This window comes from Hyla sarda, chromosome 1 (assembly GCF_029499605.1).
Source record: "Hyla sarda isolate aHylSar1 chromosome 1, aHylSar1.hap1, whole genome shotgun sequence".
Taxonomy (NCBI): Eukaryota; Metazoa; Chordata; class Amphibia; order Anura; family Hylidae; genus Hyla; species Hyla sarda.
The window spans coordinates 11,966,315-11,992,289 of NC_079189.1; the positions used below are offsets into that span (position 1 = coordinate 11,966,315).

General features: G+C 42.4%; 2 protein-coding genes across 8 annotated transcripts in view; one reads left to right on the forward strand and one right to left on the reverse strand.

The window, feature by feature from the left end:
* The window catches only part of ADAM33 (ADAM metallopeptidase domain 33), a 126,437-nt gene that overhangs the window by 28,858 nt on the left and 71,604 nt on the right, over positions 1–25,975 (forward strand). The gene's annotated exons all lie outside the window — the stretch shown is intronic.
* SPEF1 (sperm flagellar 1) lies at positions 911–25,418 on the reverse strand. Its single transcript, XM_056551964.1, has 7 exons — positions 25,102–25,418; positions 13,234–13,345; positions 11,402–11,546; positions 11,265–11,310; positions 9,473–9,524; positions 8,986–9,088; positions 911–1,080 (listed from the first exon to the last, which is right to left on the reverse strand). Exons 1-7 carry the CDS (start codon positions 25,214–25,216, stop codon positions 979–981), a joined length of 675 nt encoding a protein of 224 aa, XP_056407939.1. The 5' UTR covers positions 25,217–25,418; the 3' UTR covers positions 911–978.

Consider the following 25,975-nt stretch of genomic DNA (forward strand, 5'->3'; position numbering starts at 1 on the left):
TTACGTCTATTAAAAAATCTTAATCCTTCCAGTACTTATTAGCTGCTGAAGTTGAGATGTTCTTCTCTGTCTGACCTCAGTGCTCTCTGCTGACACCTCTCTCTGTCTCAGGAACTGTCCAGAGCAGGAGAGGTTTGCTATGGGGAATTGCTCCTACAGTTCCTGAGACAGACAGAGGTGTCAGCAGAGAGCACTGTGGTCAGACAGAAAAGAACAACTCAACTTCAGCAGCTGATAAGTACAGGAAGGATTAATATTTTTTAATAGACATAATTTACAAATCTGTATAAAGGGGTATTCCAGGAAAAAAAAAAATTTCTTATATCAACTGGCTCCAGAAAGTTAAACAGATTTGTAAATTACTTCTATTAAAAAAATCTTAATCCTTCCAGTACTTATTAGCTGCTGAAGTTGAGATGTTCTTTTCCGTCTGAGAACACTGCTCTCTGCTGACACCTGGCTGGATTTGCTCCCACGATCTTTTAATAGAAGTAATTTACAAATCTGTTTAACTTTCTGGAGCCGGAATACCCCTTTAAAGGTATACCTTTGACTCCAGTAGACTCGTTATTTATAGCAGTGTTTCCCAACCAGGGTGCCTCCAGCTGTTGCCAAACTACAACTCCCAGCATTCCCGGACAGCCTTCGGCTGTCCGGGAATGCTGAGAGTTGTAGTTTGGTAACAGCTGGAGGCACCCTGGCTGGGAAACACTGATTCATAGCATTGCTCTTATGGAGCAGAGATGTAATGTAAAGCATGGCGGATGTAACGCAGCAGTTTGATTTTCGGCTGAGACAGAAGGGGAATGAAACCTTTATAAAAGCTCATGAATAAATATTTTATTGTTGTGACTTATAAACATACAGTAAGCAAAGCAAAATATAAAATATCCTAAGAATATAATATGTATTTATATAAAGATAGTGAGGCAGGAGCTGTACAGGGCGGGGGCAGGGGGAGGGCCGGGCCCCTGGGGGTCACTTCCTCTCTGCCTCCTGCAGGCGGCGGCTCAGGTCATCTATACGGACGTTCTTCAGGTGCAGCAGCTGTTCCATTCTCCGCAGCTTTGCCTGTAATATCTGAAACATGGAGGATGCATGTAATCACATCAGAACTATGAACGCAGCTCTGGATGTGATTACAGTATAAGACATGATGTAATGGTAGAACTATGACTGCAGCTCTGGATGTGATTACAGTATAAGACATGATGTAATGGCAGAACTATGAATGCAGCTCTGGGTGTGATTGGAGTATAAGACATAATTTAATGGAAGAATTATGAACGCAGCTCTGGGTGTGAGTGGAGTATAAGACATGATGTAATGGTAGAATTATGAATGCAGCTCTGGATGTGATTAGAGTATAAGACATGATGTAATGGCAGAACTATGAATGCAGCTCTGGATGTGATTACAGTATAAGACATGATGTAATGGCAGAACTATGAATGCAGCTCTGGATGTGATTAGAGTATAAGACATGATGTAATGGCAGAACTATGACTGCAGCTTTGGATGTGATTACAGTATAAGACATGATGTAATGGCAGAACTATGAATACAGGTCTGGATGTGATTACAGTATAAGACATTATGTAATGGTAGAACTATGAATGCAGCTCTGGGTGTGATTGGAGTATAAGACATGATGTAATGGCAGAACTATGAATGCAGCTCTGGATGTGATTACAGTATAAGACATGATGTAATGGCAGAACTATGAATGCAGCTCTGGATGTGATTACAGTATAAGACATGATGTAATGGTAGAATTATGAACGCAGCTCTGGATGTGATTAGAGTATAAGACATGATGTAATGGCAGAACTATGAATGCAGCAGCTCTGGATGTGATTACAGTATAAGACATGATGTAATGGCAGAACTATGAATGCAGCTCTGGATGTGATTACAGTATAAGACATGATGTCATGTCAGAACTATGAATACAGCTCTGGATGTGATTACAGTATAAGACATGATGTAATGGCAGAACTATGAATGCAGCTCTGGATGTGATTACAGTATAAGACATGATGTAATGGCAGAACTATGAATGCAGCTCTGGATGTGATTACAGTATAAGACATGATGTCATGTCAGAACTATGAATGCAGCTCTGGATGTGATTACAGTATAAGACATGATGTAATGGCAGAATTATGAATACAGCTCTGGATGTGATTACAGTATAAGACATGATGTCATGTCAGAACTATGAATGCAGCTCTGGATGTGATTATAGTATAAGACATGATGTCATGGCAGAACTATGAATACAGCTCTGGATGTGATTACAGTATAAGACATGATGTAATGGCAGAACTATGAATGCAGCTCTGGATGTGATTACAGTATAAGACATGATGTAATGGCAGAACTATGAATGCTGCTCTGTGTGTGATTACAGTATAAGACATGATGTAATAGCAGAACTATGACTGCAGCTCTGGATGTGATTACAGTATAAGACATGATGTAATGGCAGAACTATGAATGCAGCTCTGGGTGTGATTGGAGTATAAGACATGATGTAATGGCAGAACTATGAATGCAGCTCTGGATGTGATTACAGTATAAGACATGATGTAATGGAAGAATTATGAATGCAGCTCTGGATGTGATTACAGTATAATACATGATGTAATGGCAGAACTATGAATGCAGCTCTGGATGTGATTATAGTATAAGACATGATGTAATGGCAGAACTATGAATGCAGCTCTGGGTGTGATTACAGTATAAGACATAATGTAATGGCAGAACTATGAATACAGCTCTGGATGTGATTACAATATAAGACATGATGTAATGGCAGAACTATGACTGCAGCTCTGGATGTGATTACAGTATAAGACATGATGTAATGGCAGAACCATGAATGCAGCTCTGGATGTGATTATAGTATAAGACATGATGTAATGGCAGAACTATGAATGCTGCTCTGGATGTGATTACAGTATAAGACATGATGTAATGGAAGAATTATGAATGCAGCTCTGGATGTGATTACAGTATAAGACATGATGTAATGTCAGAACTATGAATGCAGCTCTGGATGTGATTACAGTATAATACATGATGTAATGGCAGAACTATGAATGCAGCTCTGGATGTGATTATAGTATAAGACATAATGTAATGGCAGAACTATGAATGCAGCTCTGGATGTGATTACAGTATAAGACATGATGTAATGGCAGAACTATGAATGCAGCTCTGGGTGTGATTACAGTATAAGACATAATGTAATGGCAGAACTATGAATACAGCTCTGGATGTGATTACAATATAAGACATGATGTAATGGCAGAACTATGACTGCAGCTCTGGATGTGATTACAGTATAAGACATGATGTAATGGCAGAACTATGAATGCAGCTCTGGATGTGATTATAGTATAAGACATGATGTAATGGCAGAACTATGAATGCAGCTCTGGATGTGATTACAGTATAAGACATGATGTAATGGCAGAACTATGAATACAGCTCTGGATGTGATTACAGTATAAGACATTATGTAATGGTAGAACTATGAATGCAGCTCTGGGTGTGATTGGAGTATAAGACATGATGTAATGGCAGAACTATGAATGCAGCTCTGGATGTGATTACAGTATAAGACATGATGTAATGGCAGAACTATGAATGCAGCTCTGGATGTGATTACAGTATAAGACATTATGTAATGGCAGAACTATGAATGCAGCTCTGGGTGTGATTGGAGTATAAGACATGATGTAATGGCAGAACTATGAATGCAGCTCTGGATGTGATTAGAGTATAAGACATGATGTAATGGCAGAACTATGACTGCAGCTTTGGATGTGATTACAGTATAAGACATGATGTAATGGCAGAACTATGAATACAGCTCTGGATGTGATTACAGTATAAGACATTATGTAATGGTAGAACTATGAATGCAGCTCTGGGTGTGATTGGAGTATAAGACATGATGTAATGGCAGAACTATGAATGCAGCTCTGGATGTGATTACAGTATAAGACATTATGTAATGGCAGAACTATGAATGCAGCTCTGGGTGTGATTGGAGTATAAGACATGATGTAATGGCAGAACTATGAATGCAGCTCTGGATGCGATTACTGTATAAGACATGATGTAATTGACTGCAGCTCTGGATGTGATTAGAGTATAAGACATGATGTAATGGCAGAACTATGAATGCAGCTCTGGATGTGATTACAGTATAAGACATGATGTAATGGCAGAACTATGAATGCAGCTCTGGATGTGATTACAGTATAAGACATGATGTAATGGCAGAACTATGAATGCAGCTCTGGATGTGATTACAGTATAAGACATGATGTAATGGCAGAACTATGAATACAGCTCTGGGTGTGATTGGAGTATAAGACATGATGTAATGGCAGAACTATGAATACAGCTCTGGGTGTGATTACAGTATAAGATATGATGTAATGGCAGAACTATGAATGCAGCTCTGGATGTGATTACTGTATAAGACATAATTTAATGGAAGAATTATGAATGCAGCTCTGGATGTGATTACAGTATAAGACATGATGTAATGGCAGAACTATGAATGCAGCTCTGGGTGTGATTGGAGTATAAGACATGATGTAATGGCAGAACTATGAATGCAGCTCTGGATGTGATTACAGTATAAGACATGATGTAATGGCAGAACTATGAATACAGCTCTGGATGTGATTAGAGTATAAGACATGATGTAATGGCAGAACTATGACTGCAGCTCTGGATGTGATTACAGTATAAGACATGATGTAATGGCAGAACTATGAATGCAGCTCTGGATGTGATTACAGTATAAGACATGATGTAATGGCAGAACTATGAATGCAGCTCTGGATGTGATTACAGTATAAGACATGATGTAATGGCAGAACTATGAATGCAGCTCTGGATGTGATTATAGTATAAGACATGATGTAATGGCAGAACTATGAATGCAGCTCTGGATGTGATTACAGTATAAGACATGATGTAATGGCAGAACTATGAATGCAGCTCTGGATGTGATTACAGTATAAGACATGATGTAATGGCAGAACTATGAATGCAGCTCTGGATGTGATTACAGTATAAGACATGATGTAATGGCAGAACTATGACTGCAGCTCTGGATGTGATTACAGTATAAGACATGATGTAATGGCAGAACTATGACTGCAGCTCTGGATGTGATTACAGTATAAGACATAATGTAATGGCAGAACTATGAATGCAGCTCTGGATGTGATTATAGTATAAGACATGATGTCATGGCAGAACTATGAATGCAGCTCTGGATGTGATTATAGTATAAGACATGATGTAATGGCAGAACTATGAATACAGCTCTGGATGTGATTATAGTATAAGACATGATGTCATGGCAGAACTATGAATGCAGCTCTGGGTGTGATTACAGTATAAGACATGATGTAATGGCAGAACTATGAATGCAGCTCTGGATGTGATTACAGTATAAGACATGATGTAATGGCAGAACTATGAATGCAGCTCTGGATGTGATTAGAGTATAAGACATGATGTAATGGCAGAACTATGAATGCAGCTCTGGATGTGATTACAGTATAAGACATGATGTAATGGCAGAACTATGAATGCAGCTCTGGATGTGATTATAGTATAAGACATGATGTAATGGCAGAACTATGAATGCAGCTTTGGGTGTGATTGGAGTATAAGACATGATGTAATGGCAGAACTGTGAATGCAGCTCTGGATGTGATTACAGTATAAGACATGATGTAATGGCAGAACTGTGAATGCAGCTCTGGGTGTGATTATAGTATAAGACATAATGTAATGGCAGAACTATGAATGCAGCTCTGGATGTGATTACAGTATAAGACATAATGTAATGGCAGAACTATGAATGCAGCTCTGGATGTGATTAGAGTATAAGACATGATGTAATGGCAGAACTATGAATGCAGCTCTGGATGTGATTACAGTATAAGGCGTGATGTAATGGCAGAACTATGAACGCAGCTCTGGGTGTGATTACAGTATAAGGCATGATGTAATGGCAGAACTATGAATGCAGCTCTGGATGTGATTACAGTATAAGACATGATGTAATGGCAGAACTATGAATGCAGCTCTGGATGTGATTAGAGTATAAGACATGATGTAATGGCAGAACTATGAATGCAGCTCTGGATGTGATTAGAGTATAAGACATGATGTAATGGCAGAGCTATGACTGCAGCTCTGGATGTGATTACAGTATAAGACATGATATAATTGACTGCAGCTCTGGATGTGATTACAGTATAAGACATGATGTAATGGCAGAACTATGAATGCAGCTCTGGGTGTGATTACAGTATAAGGCATGATGTAATGGCAGAACTATGAATACAGCTCTGGATGTGATTACAGTATAAGACATTATGTAATGGTAGAACTATGAATGCAGCTCTGGGTGTGATTGGAGTATAAGACATGATGTAATGGCAGAACTATGAATGCAGCTCTGGATGTGATTACAGTATAAGACATTATGTAATGGCAGAACTATGAATGCAGCTCTGGGTGTGATTGGAGTATAAGACATGATGTAATGGCAGAACTATGAATGCAGCTCTGGATGCGATTACTGTATAAGACATGATGTAATTGACTGCAGCTCTGGATGTGATTAGAGTATAAGACATGATGTAATGGCAGAACTATGAATGCAGCTCTGGATGTGATTACAGTATAAGACATGATGTAATGGCAGAACTATGAATGCAGCTCTGGATGTGATTACAGTATAAGACATGATGTAATGGCAGAACTATGAATGCAGCTCTGGATGTGATTACAGTATAAGACATGATGTAATGGCAGAACTATGAATACAGCTCTGGGTGTGATTGGAGTATAAGACATGATGTAATGGCAGAACTATGAATACAGCTCTGGGTGTGATTACAGTATAAGATATGATGTAATGGCAGAACTATGAATGCAGCTCTGGATGTGATTACTGTATAAGACATAATTTAATGGAAGAATTATGAATGCAGCTCTGGATGTGATTACAGTATAAGACATGATGTAATGGCAGAACTATGAATGCAGCTCTGGGTGTGATTGGAGTATAAGACATGATGTAATGGCAGAACTATGAATGCAGCTCTGGATGTGATTACAGTATAAGACATGATGTAATGGCAGAACTATGAATACAGCTCTGGATGTGATTAGAGTATAAGACATGATGTAATGGCAGAACTATGACTGCAGCTCTGGATGTGATTACAGTATAAGACATGATGTAATGGCAGAACTATGAATGCAGCTCTGGATGTGATTACAGTATAAGACATGATGTAATGGCAGAACTATGAATGCAGCTCTGGATGTGATTACAGTATAAGACATGATGTAATGGCAGAACTATGAATGCAGCTCTGGATGTGATTATAGTATAAGACATGATGTAATGGCAGAACTATGAATGCAGCTCTGGATGTGATTACAGTATAAGACATGATGTAATGGCAGAACTATGAATGCAGCTCTGGATGTGATTACAGTATAAGACATGATGTAATGGCAGAACTATGAATGCAGCTCTGGATGTGATTACAGTATAAGACATGATGTAATGGCAGAACTATGACTGCAGCTCTGGATGTGATTACAGTATAAGACATGATGTAATGGCAGAACTATGACTGCAGCTCTGGATGTGATTACAGTATAAGACATAATGTAATGGCAGAACTATGAATGCAGCTCTGGATGTGATTATAGTATAAGACATGATGTCATGGCAGAACTATGAATGCAGCTCTGGATGTGATTATAGTATAAGACATGATGTAATGGCAGAACTATGAATACAGCTCTGGATGTGATTATAGTATAAGACATGATGTCATGGCAGAACTATGAATGCAGCTCTGGGTGTGATTACAGTATAAGACATGATGTAATGGCAGAACTATGAATGCAGCTCTGGATGTGATTACAGTATAAGACATGATGTAATGGCAGAACTATGAATGCAGCTCTGGATGTGATTAGAGTATAAGACATGATGTAATGGCAGAACTATGAATGCAGCTCTGGATGTGATTACAGTATAAGACATGATGTAATGGCAGAACTATGAATGCAGCTCTGGATGTGATTATAGTATAAGACATGATGTAATGGCAGAACTATGAATGCAGCTTTGGGTGTGATTGGAGTATAAGACATGATGTAATGGCAGAACTGTGAATGCAGCTCTGGATGTGATTACAGTATAAGACATGATGTAATGGCAGAACTGTGAATGCAGCTCTGGGTGTGATTATAGTATAAGACATAATGTAATGGCAGAACTATGAATGCAGCTCTGGATGTGATTACAGTATAAGACATAATGTAATGGCAGAACTATGAATGCAGCTCTGGATGTGATTAGAGTATAAGACATGATGTAATGGCAGAACTATGAATGCAGCTCTGGATGTGATTACAGTATAAGGCGTGATGTAATGGCAGAACTATGAACGCAGCTCTGGGTGTGATTACAGTATAAGGCATGATGTAATGGCAGAACTATGAATGCAGCTCTGGATGTGATTACAGTATAAGACATGATGTAATGGCAGAACTATGAATGCAGCTCTGGATGTGATTAGAGTATAAGACATGATGTAATGGCAGAACTATGAATGCAGCTCTGGATGTGATTAGAGTATAAGACATGATGTAATGGCAGAGCTATGACTGCAGCTCTGGATGTGATTACAGTATAAGACATGATATAATTGACTGCAGCTCTGGATGTGATTACAGTATAAGACATGATGTAATGGCAGAACTATGAATGCAGCTCTGGGTGTGATTACAGTATAAGGCATGATGTAATGGCAGAACTATGAATGCAGCTCTGGGGTGATATTTGAGCCCTGATATGTTGAGATACTGCGTGTTCCACCACTACACATGAGGGATGATGGGAGTCCTCCTCACCTGAATGGTTTCCTGGGAGGCCATCAGCGCCCGCTCCTTCTCTGCCAGCTGTATACGGAGACTGGAGTCTGGGTGAGCGGCTTGAGCGTATCCCTGCGGAGATCTATTGGGAATAAGAGAAAACTAAGATTATTAATAAGGATATAACCATTATAGTAATATAAGAATATAACACTACACAAATTATATAATAGTAATAATCATCATTGTAATATAAAGTTATAATAAAACAATATAGGGGGAGATTTATCCAAACCTGTGCAGAGGAGAAGTTGCTGAGTTGCTCATAGCAACCAATCAGATTGCTACTTTCATTTTACTGAGGCCTTGTTTAAAATGAAAGAAGCGATCTGATTGGTTGCTATGGGCAACTCAGCAACTTCTCCTCTGGACAGGTTTGGATAAATCTCCCCCATAAAATGAATAATAGTGTAATGATACTGCTATAATGTCATAGACTCCATCCTCGCACTCCGCTGTCACTCACCTTGCAGCGTCTCCCTTTTCGGCTCCATTACTCTTCTGCTTTGTGGAGTAACCTGGGATATAGAGAGGATCAGGAGACACGTGATTGGACAGATTTATCTACAGCCTACGAGTAACCCTTTCCTTCATGTTCTCCGTCACCAACTTGGCTTGTTTGACTCTGGCTCCGTTCACACTACGGAATTCTCGCGGAAGAATTCCACGAGCGGAGCTTCCGCCTGTTGGCCGCCGCCGTAAAAAATTCGGCGCTAGGGCCGCGGGGCACTGAGCCGTCACCATTGACAACTACGCAGTGCTCGCGGAATCCGCGCAAAGAATGAACATGTTCTTTCTTTGCGCGGAAACCCGTTCACACTAATGTTAAAGTTCACACCGCGGAATTTCCGCGGGAATTCCGTAGTGTGAACGGGGTGTGAATATGTTTGTTTGTGCTTTCCTTTTGCTGTGCTGTTGTTGGTTAACCCTTTTGTGTCCCGACTTCCATATTGTGTTCCTTACTTAGAATTTGCTGCACCTTGGTAGTGTAGGGACCGACACCGTAATTGGGGCCACCCTATTAAAGGGGTACTCCAGTGGAAAACTTTTTTTTTTTTTTTTATCAACTGGTGACAGAAAGTTAAACAGATTTGTAAATTACTTCTATTAAAAAATCTTAATCCTTCCAGTACTTATTAGCTGCTGAATACTACAGAGGAAATGGTTTTCCTTTTGGAACACAGAGCTCTCTGCTGACATCATGACCACAGTGCTCTCTGCTGACATCTCTGTCCATTTTAGGAACTTTAGGGATTTTCTCCTCCTCTGGACAGTTCTTAAAATGGACAGAGAGGTCAGCAGAGAGCACTGTGGTCATGATGTCAGCAGAGAGCCCTGTGTTCCAAAAAGAAAATAATTTCCTCTGTAGTATTCAGCAGCTAATGAATACTGGAAGGATTAAGATTTTGTAATTGAAGTAATTTACAAATCTGTTTAACTTTCTGCCACCAGTTGATTAAAAAAAATGTTTTCCACCGGAGAACCCCTTTAAGGAGGTGGGCACCCTTAAAGAGGTACTCCGCCCCTACACATCTTATCCCCTATCCAAAGGATAGGGGATAAGATTTCTGATGGCAGGGGTCCCGCCACTGGGAACCCCCACAATCTCATCTGCGGCACCCCAGACATCCGCTTCCGGGAGACTGGTTATGTGGGGTGGAGGCTCGTGACGTCACGGGCACTCGTGATGTCACGGCCGCGCCCCCTCAATGCAAGTCTATTGGAGGGGGCGTGACGGCCGTCACGCCCCCTCCCATAAAATTGCATTGATGGGGCATGTCACGAGCCTCCGCCACTGGACTCCCGCTCTAAACGCGCGCCGGGTGCAGCAGGGAGATCGCGATGGTCCCCAGCGGCGGGACCCCCGCGATCAGACATCTTATCCCCTATCCTTTGCATAGAGGATAAGATGTCGAGGGGCGGGGTACCCCATTAAAGGCAGGGACAGAGGGTCTGCCTCAGGTCAAGACACTTATCCCTGCCCCACGTGACACTTCAATCAATATTTTGTAAGTATGGGGTCCACTTCTGGTTTTGGCTACCAAATACTGACCAATGGCAGAATTCTTATTGCAGCTCTGGATGTGATTGGAGCAGAAGACACCATATAATAGCAGAACTGTGAGTAGTAGCGCATACAGTGTACTCTGACATAAGAAAGGCGGGGGCACGTCCGAATGCAATGTGGTCCTCTCAGCATTTTGGTTTGGCTGTATATACCTGTACATCATTCGGTCTGCCGCAGGGTCCGCCATTACCTGTGTCTGTGTGGTTCTGCTGCTCCTGGCGCGGACTCGTCACTTCCTATGGAGGAATAAAGGTCACATGATCACCGGGTGCTCACAATCTAATCTCCCTATCACACGCAACGTATCATTCCCATGTGCCGCCATACTTGTTCGCTCTGGATCTGTTGCTGCCTCTCCTCGATTTTGTGCCGCAACGTAGTGAGGACCAGCTCCACCACACCCGGCGAGCACTGAGCGATCTTACGGATCACGTCATCCGGAACAGAGAAGTTCAGCTTACTCAGGACTTTCCTAAGGAATAAAGAGACTTTTTTTGTTTTATTTTTACTCCTTAAAGGGGTACTCCGCCCCTAGACATCTTATTCCCTATCCAAGGGATAAGATGTCTGATCCCTGGGGTCCAACAGCTGGGAGCTCCGCGATCTCTGTGCAGCACCTGGTGTTCGTTTTGAAGTCGGGGGTCCTGATGTCACAGCCACGCCCCCCTTGTGATGTCACACCACGCCCACTCAACGCAAGTCTATGGGAGGGGGCGTGGCATCCGCCACGCCCCCTCCCATAGACTTGCATTGAGGGGGCGTGGTATGACATCACAAAGGGGCGTGGCCATGACATCACAACTAATGCCGCCCGCTCCAAGCATTCTCAACAAAATGTTACGAAAGCTGGGGCAGCGGAGTACCCCTTTAACTTTAAATGGGTACTCCCGTGGAAAACTTTTTTTTTTTTTTTTTTTTTTTTTAAATCAACTGGGGCCAGAAAGTTAAACAGATTTGTAAATTACTTCTATTAAAAAATCTTAATCCTTCCAGTACTTATTAGCTGCTGAATACTACAGAAGAAATTATTTTCTTTTTGGAACACAGAGCTCTCTGCTGACATCATGACCACAGTGCTCTCTGCTGACATCTCTGTCCATTTTAAGAACTGTCCAGAGTAGGAGAAAATCCCCATAGCAAACATATGCTGCTCTGGACAGTTCCTAAAATGGACAGAGGTGTCAGCAGAGAGCACTGTGGTCATGATGTCAGCAGAGAGCTCTGTGTTCCAAAAAGACAACAATTTCCTCTGTAGTATTCAGCAGCTAATTAGTACTGGAAGGATTAAGATTTTTTTTATAGAACTAATTTACAAATCTGTTTAAAGGGGTTATCCAGGAAAAAAACTTTTTTTTATATATATCAACTGGCTCCAGAAAGTTAAACAGATTTGTAAATTACTTCTATTAAAAAATCTTAATCCTTTCAGTACTTATGAGCTTCTGAAGTTTAGGTTGTTCTTTTCTGTCTAAGTAATCTCTGATGACACGTGTCTCGGGAACCGCCCAGTTTAGAAGAGGTTTGCTATGGGAATTTGCTTCTAAACTGGGCGGTTCCCGACACAGGTGTCATCACAGATTACTTAGACAGAAAAGAACAACCTCAACTTCAGAAGCTCATAAGTACTGAAAGGATTAAGATTTTTTAATAGAAGTAATTTACAAATCTGTTTAACTTTCTGGAACCAGTTGATATATAAAAAAAAGTTTTTTCCTGGATAACCCCTTTAACTTTCTGGCACCAGTTGATTTAAAAAAAAAAAAAAAAGTTTTCCACGGGAGTACCCCTTTAATATCTCTGCTTGTTGTCAGTAAATAGGGAAATTGGGGGAGTTGCTATGGGCAACTAGAGTAATAGTTGCTGAAAAGTTGCTGAGTTGCCCATAGTAACCAATCAGATTGCTTCTTTCATTTTTGAAAAGACCTGTGAAAAATGAAGCGATCTGGTTGCTATGGGCAACTCAGAAACTTTTCCTCTGGACAGATTTTGATAAATCTCCCCCCATTATCTATATCCAGGGGGAGGAAGAAAATTAAAGGAAAAAAGAGGAGATGTAGAGAAATAAAGGAGGGCGGTAATAAAAAATAAAGAAATATAGAAGGAGGGCGGTAGAAGGTATATGGAGACGGGGTATACAGCAGGGGTCTGGGGCGTCTCACCGGTTCAGGATGGTCCAGTTACTGAGCTTCTGTTGGGTAGAATTGGCCGGGACATAGTTGTGCATCTCCACCAGTTTGGGGAAATAAAATCTGACTACTTCTGCGGTCAGCACTGCAAGGACAGAGAAGGAAAGAGGAATTACATATAGACATCTTCTGTGACCGCCGCAGCATTATCCGGCAGTCACAAGAGGCCCATCTCCTCCTCTACACTCCAGCACACAAGTGAAGTCATTGTACACTGTTTTATTTTCATTTTCTTTTTATTCTATCATAGGAGGGCTGCTACCTACGGAGGAGGGGGAGGCAACTATATACAAGGGGGGGGGGGGGTAACTATGTACAAGGGGGCAACAATATACAGGAGAGTAACTATCTACAAGGGGCAAACTATATACTAGGGGGGTAACTATCTACAAGGGGCAAACTTTATACAGGGAATAACTATCTACAAGGAGCAAACTATATACTAGGGGGTTACCTATCTACAAGGGGCAAACTATATACAGGGGATAACTATCTACAAGGGGCAAACTATATACAGGGGATAACTATCTACAAGGGGCAAACTATATACAGGGGATAACTATCTACAAGGGGCAAACTATATACAGGGGATAACTATCTACAAGGGGCAAACTATATACAGGGGATAACTATCTACAAGGGGCAAACTATATACAGGGGGTAACTAGCTACAAGGGGCAAACTATATACTAGGGATCACCTATCTACAAGGGGCAAACTATATACAGGGAGTAACTATCTACAAGGGGGCAACTATATACTAGGGATCACCTATCTACAAGGGGCAAACTATATACTAGGGATCACCTATCTACAAGGGGCAAACTATATACAGGGGGTAACTATCTACAAGGGGCAAACTATATACAGGGAGTAACTATCTACAAGGGGGCAACTATATACTAGGGATCACCTATCTACAAGGGGCAAACTATATACAGGGGGTAACTATCTACAAGGGGCAAACTATATACAGGGGGTAACTATCTACAAGGGGCAAACTATATACTAGGGATCACCTATCTACAAGGGGCAAACTATATACAGGGAGTAACTATCTACAAGGGGCAAACTATATACAGGGAGTAACTATCTACAAGGGGCAAACTATATACAGGGGGTAACTATCTACAAGGGGCAAACTATGTACTAGGGATCACCTATCTACAAGGGGCAAACTATATACTAGGGATCACCTATCTACAAGGGGCAAACTATATACAGGGAGTAACTATCTACAAGGGGCAAACTATATACTAGGGATCACCTATCTACAAGGGGCAAACTATATACTAGGGATCACCTATCTACAAGGGGCAAACTATATACTAGGGATCACCTATCTACAAGGGGCAAACTATATACAGGGAGTAACTATCTACAAGGGGCAAACTATATACTAGGGATCACCTATCTACAAGGGGTAAACTATATACTAGGGATCACCTATCTACAAGGGGCAAACTATATACAGGGAGTAACTATCTACAAGGGGCAAACTATATACTAGGGATCACCTATCTACAAGGGGCAACTATATACTAAGGATCACCTATCTACAAGGGGCAAACTATATACTAGGGATCACCTATCTACAAGGGGTAAACTATATACTAGGGATCACCTATCTACAAGGGGCAAACTATATACAGGGAGTAACTATCTACAAGGGGCAAACTATATACTAAGGATCACCTATCTACAAGGGGCAAACTATATACAGGGGGCAACTATCTACAAGGGGCAAACTATATACAGGGGGTAACTATCTACAAGGGGCAAACTATATACTAGGGATCACCTATCTACAAGGGGCAAACTATATACAGGGGGTAACTATCTACAAGGGGGCAACTATATACTAGGGATCACCTATCTACAAGGGGCAAACTATATACTAAGGATCACTTATCTACAAGGGGAAAACTATATACAGGGGGTAACTATCTACAAGGGGCAACCTATATACAGGGGGTAACTATCTACAAGGGGCAAACTATATACTAGGGATCACCTATCTACAAGGGGCAAACTATATACAGGGAGTAACTATCTACAAGGGGGCAACTATATACTAGGGATCACCTATCTACAAGGGGCAAACTATATACTAGGGATCACCTATCTACAAGGGGCAAACTATATATTAGGGATCACCTATCTACAAGGGTCAACTATATACTAGGGATCACCTATCTACAAGGGGCAACTATATACTACGGATCACCTATCTACAAGGGGCAAACTATATACAGGGGGTAACTATCTACAAGGGGGCAACTATATACTAGGGATCACCTATCTACAAGGGGCAAACTATATACAGGGGGTAACTATCTACAAGGGGCAAACTATATACAGGGAGTAACTATCTACAAGGGGCAAACTATATACAGGGGGTAACTATCTACAAGGGGCAAACTATATACTAGGGATCACCTATCTACAATGGGCAAACTATATACAGGGGGTAACTATCTACAAGGGGGCAACTATATACTAGGGATCACCTATCTACTAGGGGAAAACCATATACTAGGGATCACCTATCTACAAGGGGCAAACTATATACAAGGGGTAACTATCTACAAGGGGCAAACTATATACAGGGGGTAACTATCTACAAGGGGCAACTATATACTAGGGATCACCTATCTACAAGGGGCAAACTATATACAGGGAGTAACTATCTACAAGGGGCAAACTATATACAGGGGGTAACTATCTACAAGGGGCAAACTATATACTAGGGATCACCTATCTACAAGGGGCAAACTATATACAGGGGGTAACTATCTACAAGGGGGCAACTATATACTAGGGATCACCTATCTACTAGGGGAAAACTATATACTAGGGATCACCTATCTACAAGGGGCAAACTATATACAAGGGGTAACTATCTACAAGGGGCAAACTATATACAGGGGGTAACTATCTACAAGGGGCAACTATATACTAGGGATCACCTATCTACAAGGGGCAAACTATATACAAGGGGTAACTATCTACAAGGGGCAAACTATATACAGGGGGTAACTATCTACAAGGGGCAACTATATACTAGGGATCACCTATCTACAAGGGGCAAACTATATACAGGGAGTAACTATCTACAAGGGGCAAACTATATACAGGGGGTAACTATCTACAAGGGGCAAACTATATACTAGGGATCACCTATCTACAAGGGGCAAACTATATACAAGGGGTAACTATCTACAAGGGGCAAACTATATACAGGGGGTAACTATCTACAAGGGGCAACTATATACTAGGGATCACCTATCTACAAGGGGCAACTATATACTAGGGATCACCTATCTACAAGGGGCAACTATATACAGGGGGTAACTATCTACAAGGGGCAACTATATACTAGGGATCACCTATCTACAAGGGGCAACTATATACTAGGGATCACCTATCTACAAGGGGGCAACTATATACAGGGGGTAACTATCTACAAGGGGCAAACTATATACTAGGGATCACCTATCTACAAGGGGCAAACTATATACAGGGGGTAACTATCTACAAGGGGCAAACTATATACTAGGGATCACCTATCTACAAGGGGCAACTATATACAGGGGGTAACTATCTACAAGGGGGCAACTATATACTAGGGATCACCTATCTACAAGGGGCAACTATATACTAGGGATCACCTATCTACAAGGGGCAAACTATATACAGGGGGTAACTATCTACAAGGGGGCAACTATATACTAGGGATCACCTATCTACAAGGGGCAAACTATATACAGTACAGGGGGTAACTATCTACAAGGGGCAAACTATATACAGGGGATAACTATCTACAAGGGGCAAACTATATACAGGGGGTAACTATGTACAAGGGGCAAACTATATACTAGGGATCACCTATCTACAAGGGGCAAACTATATACAGGGGGTAACTATCTACAAGGGGCAAACTATGTACTAGGGATCACCTATCTACAAGGGGCAAACTATATACAGGGAGTAACTATCTACAAGGGGCAAACTATATACTAGGGATCACCTATCTACAAGGGGCAAACTATATACAGGGGGTAACTATCTACAAGGGGCAAACTATATACAGGGGGTAACTATCTACAAGGGGCAAACTATATACTAGGGATCACCTATCTACAAGGGGCAAACTATATACAGGGGGTAACTATCTTCAAGGGGGCAACTATATACTAGGGATCACCTATCTACAAGGGGCAAACTATATACAGGGAGTAACTATCTACAAGGGGCAAACTATATACAGGGAGTAACTATCTACAAGGGGCAAACTATATACTAGGGATCACCTATCTACAAGGGGCAAACTATATACTAGGGATCACCTATCTACAAGGGGCAAACTATATACTAGGGATCACCTATCTACAAGGGGCAAACTATATACAGGGAGTAACTATCTACAAGGGGCAAACTATATACTAGGGATCACCTATCTACAAGGGGCAAACTATATACTAGGGATCACCTATCTACAAGGGGCAAACTATATACAGGGAGTAACTATCTACAAGGGGCAACTATATACTAGGGATCACCTATCTACAAGGGGCAAACTATATACAGGGGGTAACTATCTACAAGGGGGCAACTATATACTAGGGATCACCTATCTACAAGGGGCAAACTATATACAGGGGGCCTGGGGCAGTTATTATACAAGGGATCACCTATCTACAAGGGGCAAACTATATACAGGGAGTAACTATCTACAAGGGGGCAACTATATACTAGGGATCACCTATCTACAAGGGGCAACTATATACTAGGGATCACCTATCTACAAGGGGGCAACTATATACTAGGGATCACCTATCTACAAGGGGCAAACTATATACAGGGGGTAACTATCTACAAGGGGCAAACTATATACAGGGAGTAACTATCTACAAGGGGCAAACTATATACAGGGGGTAACTATCTACAAGGGGCAAACTATATACTAGGGATCACCTATCTACAAGGGGCAAACTATATACAGGGGGTAACTATCTACAAGGGGGCAACTATATACTAGGGATCACCTATCTACTAGGGGAAAACTATATACTAGGGATCACCTATCTACAAGGGGCAAACTATATACAAGGGGTAACTATCTACAAGGGGCAAACTATATACAGGGGGTAACTATCTACAAGGGGCAACTATATACTAGGGATCACCTATCTACAAGGGTCAACTATATACTAGGGATCACCTATCTACAAGGGGCAACTATATACTACGGATCACCTATCTACAAGGGGCAAACTATATACAGGGGGTAACTATCTACAAGGGGGCAACTATATACTAGGGATCACCTATCTACAAGGGGCAAACTATATACAGGGGGTAACTATCTACAAGGGGCAAACTATATACAGGGAGTAACTATCTACAAGGGGCAAACTATATAAAGGGGGTAACTATCTACAAGGGGCAAACTATATACTAGGGATCACCTATCTACAAGGGGCAAACTATATACAGGGGGTAACTATCTACAAGGGGCAAACTATATACTAGGGATCACCTATCTACAAGGGGCAAACTATATACAGGGGGTAACTATCTACAAGGGGGCAACTATATACTAGGGATCACCTATCTACTAGGGGAAAACTATATACTAGGGATCACCTATCTACAAGGGGCAAACTATATACAAGGGGTAACTATCTACAAGGGGCAAACTATATACAGGGGGTAACTATCTACAAGGGGCAACTATATACTAGGGATCACCTATCTACAAGGGGCAACTATATACTAGGGATCACCTATCTACAAGGGGCAAACTATATACAGGGGGTAACTATCTACAAGGGGACAACTATATACTAGGGATCACCTATCTACAAGGGGCAAACTATATACAGTACAGGGGGTAACTATCTACAAGGGGCAAACTATATACAGGGGGTAACTATCTACAAGGGGCAAACTATATACAGGGGGTAACTATCTACAAGGGGCAAACTATATACAGGGGGTAACTATCTACAAGGGGCAAACTATATACAGGGGGTAACTATCTACAAGTTGCAAACTATATACTAGGGATCACCTATCTACAAGGGGCAAACTATATACAGGGGGTAACTATCTACAAGGGGCAAACTATATACAGGGGGTAACTATCTACAAGGGGCAAACTATATACTAGGGATCACCTATCTACAAGGGGCAAACTATATACAGGGGGTAACTATCTACAAGGGGCAAACTATGTACTAGGGATCACCTATCTACAAGGGGCAAACTATATACTAGGGATCACCTATCTACAAGGGGCAAACTATATACTAGGGATCACCTATCTACAAGGGGCAAACTATATACAGGGAGTAACTATCTACAAGGGGCAAACTATATACTAGGGATCACCTATCTACAAGGGGCAAACTATATACTAGGGATCACCTATCTACAAGGGGCAAACTATATACTAGGGATCACCTATCTACAAGGGGCAAACTATATACAGGGAGTAACTATCTACAAGGGGCAAACTATATACTAGGGATCACCTATCTACAAGGGGCAAACTATATACTAGGGATCACCTATCTACAAGGGGCAAACTATATACAGGGAGTAACTATCTACAAGGGGCAACTATATACTAGGGATCACCTATCTACAAGGGGCAAACTATATACAGGGGGTAACTATCTACAAGGGGGCAACTATATACTAGGGATCACCTATCTACAAGGGGCAAACTATATACAGGGGGCAACTATCTACAAGGGGCAAACTATATACAGGGGGTAACTATCTACAAGGGGCAAACTATATACTAGGGATCACCTATCTACAAGGGGCAAACTATATACTAGGGATCACCTATCTACAAGGGGCAAACTATATACAGGGAGTAACTATCTACAAGGGGCAACTATATACTAGGGATCACCTATCTACAAGGGGCAAACTATATACAGGGGGTAACTATCTACAAGGGGGCAACTATATACTAGGGATCACCTATCTACAAGGGGCAAACTATATACAGGGGGCAACTATCTACAAGGGGCAAACTATATACAGGGGGTAACTATCTACAAGGGGCAAACTATATACTAGGGATCACCTATCTACAAGGGGCAAACTATATACAGGGAGTAACTATCTACAAGGGGGCAACTATATACTAGGGATCACCTATCTACAAGGGGCAAACTATATACTAAGGATCACATATCTACAAGGGGAAAACTATATACAGGGGGTAACTATCTACAAGGGGCAAACTATATACAGGGGGTAACTATCTACAAGGGGCAAACTATATACTAGGGATCACCTATCTACAAGGGGCAAACTATATACAGGGAGTAACTATCTACAAGGGGGCAACTATATACTAGGGATCACCTATCTACAAGGGGGCAACTATATACTAGAGATCACCTATCTACAAGGGGCAAACTATATACAGGGGGTAACTATCTACAAGGGGCAAACTATATACAGGGGGTAACTATCTACAAGGGGCAACTATATACTAGGGATCACCTATCTACAAGGGGCAACTATATACTAGGGATCACCTATCTACAAGGGGCAAACTATATACAGTACAGGGGGTAACTATCTACAAGGGGCAAACTATATACAGGGGATAACTATCTACAAGGGGCAAACTATATACAGGGGGTAACTATCTACAAGGGGCAAACTATATACTAGGGATCACCTATCTACAAGGGGCAAACTATATACAGGGGGTAACTATCTAGCGGCTTTTGCCTACAAAGATTAACAATGCCCAAAGGATCTCCCTACAGCTATCTAGGGGGGGGGGGGGGGGTCTACCTCAGGGAAATTACAAGAAGGGACCTGTCTACTAACTGGAGCCACCTAACTATCTATGGGGGGCTTTGTCACTCTTTGATCTCAGCAAAAGTTCTGAGGTATGACAGAGCACAAGGTGCTAAATTGAGAACCACTTATCCCCTATCTACAGGGGACCATAAACCAAGTCACCACAAATCCCCAGCATGACCACTAGATGGAGCTGATCACTTGTATAATAACTACCCCAGGCATTCCCGCACCATTATATCATCAGTACTCTGTGTATTCTGAATACCTCACATACCAATCAGCCATAACATTAAAACTCCTAAATTCCTAGTACTGTGTTGGTCTCTTTGTATATTTCTATCATTGAAGCAGGATTTATTTCTCCACAGCAGTTCTTCTGTGGGACTGGAGCAATCGGGCCTTCACTCCCCAATTTTCCTCCTTGAACACTGACCTATACTATGTACTACTATATAGTCCAACATGCTGGGAGTTGTAGTTTTGCAACAGCTGGAGGCACTCCTGGTTGGAAAACACTGACCTATACTATATACAGTGGTCCCTCAACATACAATGGTAATCCGTTCCAAATGGACCATCGTTTGTTGAAACCATCACATGTTGAGGGATCCGTGCAATGTAAAGTATAGACAGTGGTCTACAACCTGCGGACCTCCAGATGTTGCAAAACTACAACACCCAGCATGCCCGGACAGCCGTTGGCTGTCCGGGCATGCTGGGTGTTGTAGTTTTTCAACATCTGGAGGTCCGCAGGTTCTAGACCACTGTTAGAGGAAGTTATACTCACCTGTCCCCACCGCTCCGGACCGTCACCGCTGCCCTGGATGTCGCCGTCCATCGCTGTCGCCGTGTCCATGTGGTGTCCCCGACGCTCCGGCAAGGCCTCTGCTTCCCCGGCATCCGCGCTCTCCGTCGCCGCCATCACGACGCTACGCACGCCGCTCCTATTGGATGACGGGACGGCGTGCGCAGCGACGTGATGACGACGATGGAGAGCGCCGACGATGCAGGGGATCCCGAAGAGGACGCGCCGGAGCCCCGAGGACAGGTAAGTGATCGTCAGCGGACCACACGGGGCACCGTAAACGGCTATCCGGTGGTAGCTGAAGCAGTCTGCGCTGGAGGATAGCCGTTTATGCGATGGCCCCGACATACAAAAGCATCGTATGTCGATGCTGCCTCTGAGAGGCCATCGTATGTTGAAATTATCGTATGTCGGGGTCATCGTAGGTCGGGGGGTCACTGTACTACTATATAGCCCAATATGCTGGGTGTTGTAAGTTTTTCATTTGGGGCAGCTGCTGAGCCACAGGCTGTATCAGGGCATGCTGGGAGTTGTAGTGAGTAAATAACTGCAACTCTTGAATTAAATTTTTTTTAAAAGCAGCCAAAAAGTCACATCAAAACAAAAATGGTCCTGATAAAAACTACAGATCGGAGCGTAAAAAATGAGCCCTTATACAGGCCCGTATAAGGAGAAATAAAAAGTTATAGGGGTCAGAATAGGACACATTTTCCCCAACATATGTGTATCCTGTGATGTTGCGCATATATAATTAATTATGCAAATTAGAATGGCCGGTATTTTTTTGCAAGAAATGCGGCAACTCCAGCACCGGCGCTGTGGACGAAAATACTGCATTTTCTATGTTTTTCTCTGCTCAACTCCAGTAAAATATTGGACACCGGATTGACCCCATTCAAGTCGATGGGATCGGTCAGGATCCGACAGATTTTAAATGAAATGTTGCAAATTTTTATCTGTTTCTTTATTATTATGGGGTCAATCAAGTATGTTATCCGGTGTAAGTCCTAACCATCAAGTGTCTTATCCGGTGTAAGTCCTAACCATCAAGTGTCTTATCCGGTGTGAGCCCTAACCATCAAGTGTCTTATCCGGTGTGAGCCCTAACCATTAAGTGTCTTATCCGGTGTGAGCCCTAACCATTAAGTGTCTTATCCAGTGTGAGCCCTAACCATTAAGTGTCTTATCCGGTGTAAGTCCTAACTATCAAGTATGTTATCCGGTGTAAGTCCTAACCATCAAGTGTCTTATCCGGTGTAACCCATAACCATCAAGTGTCTTATGGTTAGTGCGAGCCCTAACCATCAAGTGTCTTATCCGGTGCGAGCCCTAACCATCAAGTAGGCTATCCAGTGTGAGCCCTAACCATCTAGTATCTTATCCAGTGTGAGCCCTAACATCAAGTGTCTTATCCAGTGTGAGCCCTAACCATCTAGTATCTTATCCAGTGTGAGCCCTAACATCAAGTGTCTTATCCGGTGTGATCCCTTACCATCTAGTATCTTATACTACTTTTTGTGAGCTGTAACCAACAAGCACATTGTGCCACTGTTGAAAAGACAAAGAAAAGGGCCAAAAAGTTTAGCATGATTCCAGTAGGAGGGCACCCTCTACAGTCGTCTGTGACTACTGGGGAATGTGCAGATCGGAGCTGATTGTTTTAGTAGTAGTTTAGGAGAGACAAGCTGTAACCAAAGGGGAAGTTATGGCAGAATGGGGACTGGTGGAATTGTTAGGGTACTAGAGAGGGGGTTGACTACTTGGATTATTGGGGTACTAAGAGTACTGATTACTAGCTGTGTGACTATTGGGGAATTGAGAGAGATGTGACTGTTGAGATAATGGAGAGGAGTGACTACTATGACAATTGGGGTGTCGAAGGAAGGGAAACTGCTGTGACTATTGGGGTATTAGAGGAGGGGTGACTGCTGTGACTATTCTGGTATTTGGGGAGGAGTAACTGTTGTGACTATTGGGATTTTGGGGCTGGGGTAAATACTGTGACTATTGGGGAGGGGTGACTGCTGTGCCTATAATGTAATTAGGGGAGGGGTTACTATTGGGGTGCTGGGGGAGGGGGTGGCTGCTGTGACTATTGAGGTATTTGGGGAGGGGGTCACTGCTATGACTTATAGGGGATGGAGGTAAGGATGACTATTGGGGCATTGGGGGAGAGGTAAATATTGCAGTATTGGGGAGGGATTACTATTGGGGTAATGAGGGAAGGGTCACTGCAGTACTTTTGGGGTATTTGGGGATGGGTCATTGCTGTGACTATTGAGGTATTGGGGGTCACTGCTGTGACTTATAGGGTGTTGAGGGAGGGACGACTATTGGGGTATTAGGGGAGGGGTAACTGTTGTGACTGTTGGGGTATGAGGGAAGGGCAACTGTTGTGACTATTAGAGTATGAGGGAGGGGTCACTATTGGGGTATTTTGTCGGAGGGGTGACTATTGGAGTATTAGGGGAGGGGTCACTATTGTGACTATAAGGTTATGAGGGAGTGGTGACTATTGGGGTTTTAGGGGAGTGATCACTGCTCTGACTATAAGGGGATTAAGGGAAGGATGACTATTGGGGGAGGGGTGACAGCTGTAAATACTGGCCATGTGGATATGCTCTTACAGTAGGTCTTTGTTGGCTCCTTACTTTTCTAAGGCTGGGTTCACACTGCGTTTTTGTTTCTGTTTATTGTATATGTTTGTTTTTTATGGGAAATAATGTAGAATCCGCTTCCCATTGACTTACATGATAAAATAAAAAAAATAGTTGTCACATATCCGTTTTCTTCCATACACAATAGCGTAATTTTTCTGTAGACAAAGTTTTTTGACTACAGAAAAATTAAACGTACTGTAATGGAAACGGTGAAATGTAGAAGAAAACCCCACAGTGTGAACACAGCCCAACTTGTCATTGCTGAAGGTGTGTTACCCTGTGGGCACCTTGACCACTGCTCGTCCGTCCTCTGGTTGGGCAGACATTACGGAGATCACTGCGCTGTATTTATTAACATGGCGGTCAGGATATTTAGCGCAAGACAGTGAACATCGCCAGGGTCATGTGACCACATTCCTACTGCGGAAATAACAATAACGTCAGATAAACCAGATTAATGTGACCAGGTCTAGGATGAAAATAGTCACTGGAGACCAATGTCCACCCAAGATCTCCGGCGCCCCCATCACCCACCTCCATCGCTGAAGTCCCGGCAGATGTTCCTCTTGGGTCTGGACAGGGGGATCCGGTCCACCCAGGTGTAGAGATCCTGCAGGTTCTGCTCGTCCATGTCCCCTGCAGACGCCATCACTACTGTGTACACTCCACCTGTCAGCCTCACATTGTGTACCTGTAGCCACGGCAACGGCTGCCCCAGCAATGCAGGGAGCTCTCTTTGTTATTCAACAAGCTTTATTGTCCGTGACTAAGAATGACAGGGAGGGGGGGGGGTCTGGTATCACTGTGAGCGCCCTGTTATGTGTCTTCTGTCCGCACTCAATGAAGAATGTCAGGATTGTGCATCTGTCCTGTATAAATAAAGATTATTACGACTATTGTTGTTACGCTGCAGAACATGCAGGTGACTGTCTATATCTGGTTACAGTACAAAGCCACAGGTGCCCCCATAACAACTTACATATCCTTATATTACTGTGCCAGCCACAGGTGCCCCCATAACAACTTACATATCCTTATATTACTGTGCCAGCCACAGGTGCCCCATAACAACTTACATACCCTTATATTACTGTGCCAGCCACAGGTGCCCCATAACAACTTACATACCCTTATATTACTGTGCCAGCCACAGGTGCCCCCATAACATCTTACATACCCTTATATTACTGTGCCAGCCACAGGTGCCCCATAACATCTTACATACCCTTATATTACTGTGCCAGCCACAGGTGCCCCATAACAACTTACATACCCTTATATTACTGTGCCAGCCACAGGGGCCCCATAACAACTTACATATCCTTATATTACTGTGCCAGCCACAGGTGCCCCCATAACAACTTACATACCCTTATATTACTGTGCCAGCCACAGGTGCCCCCATAAC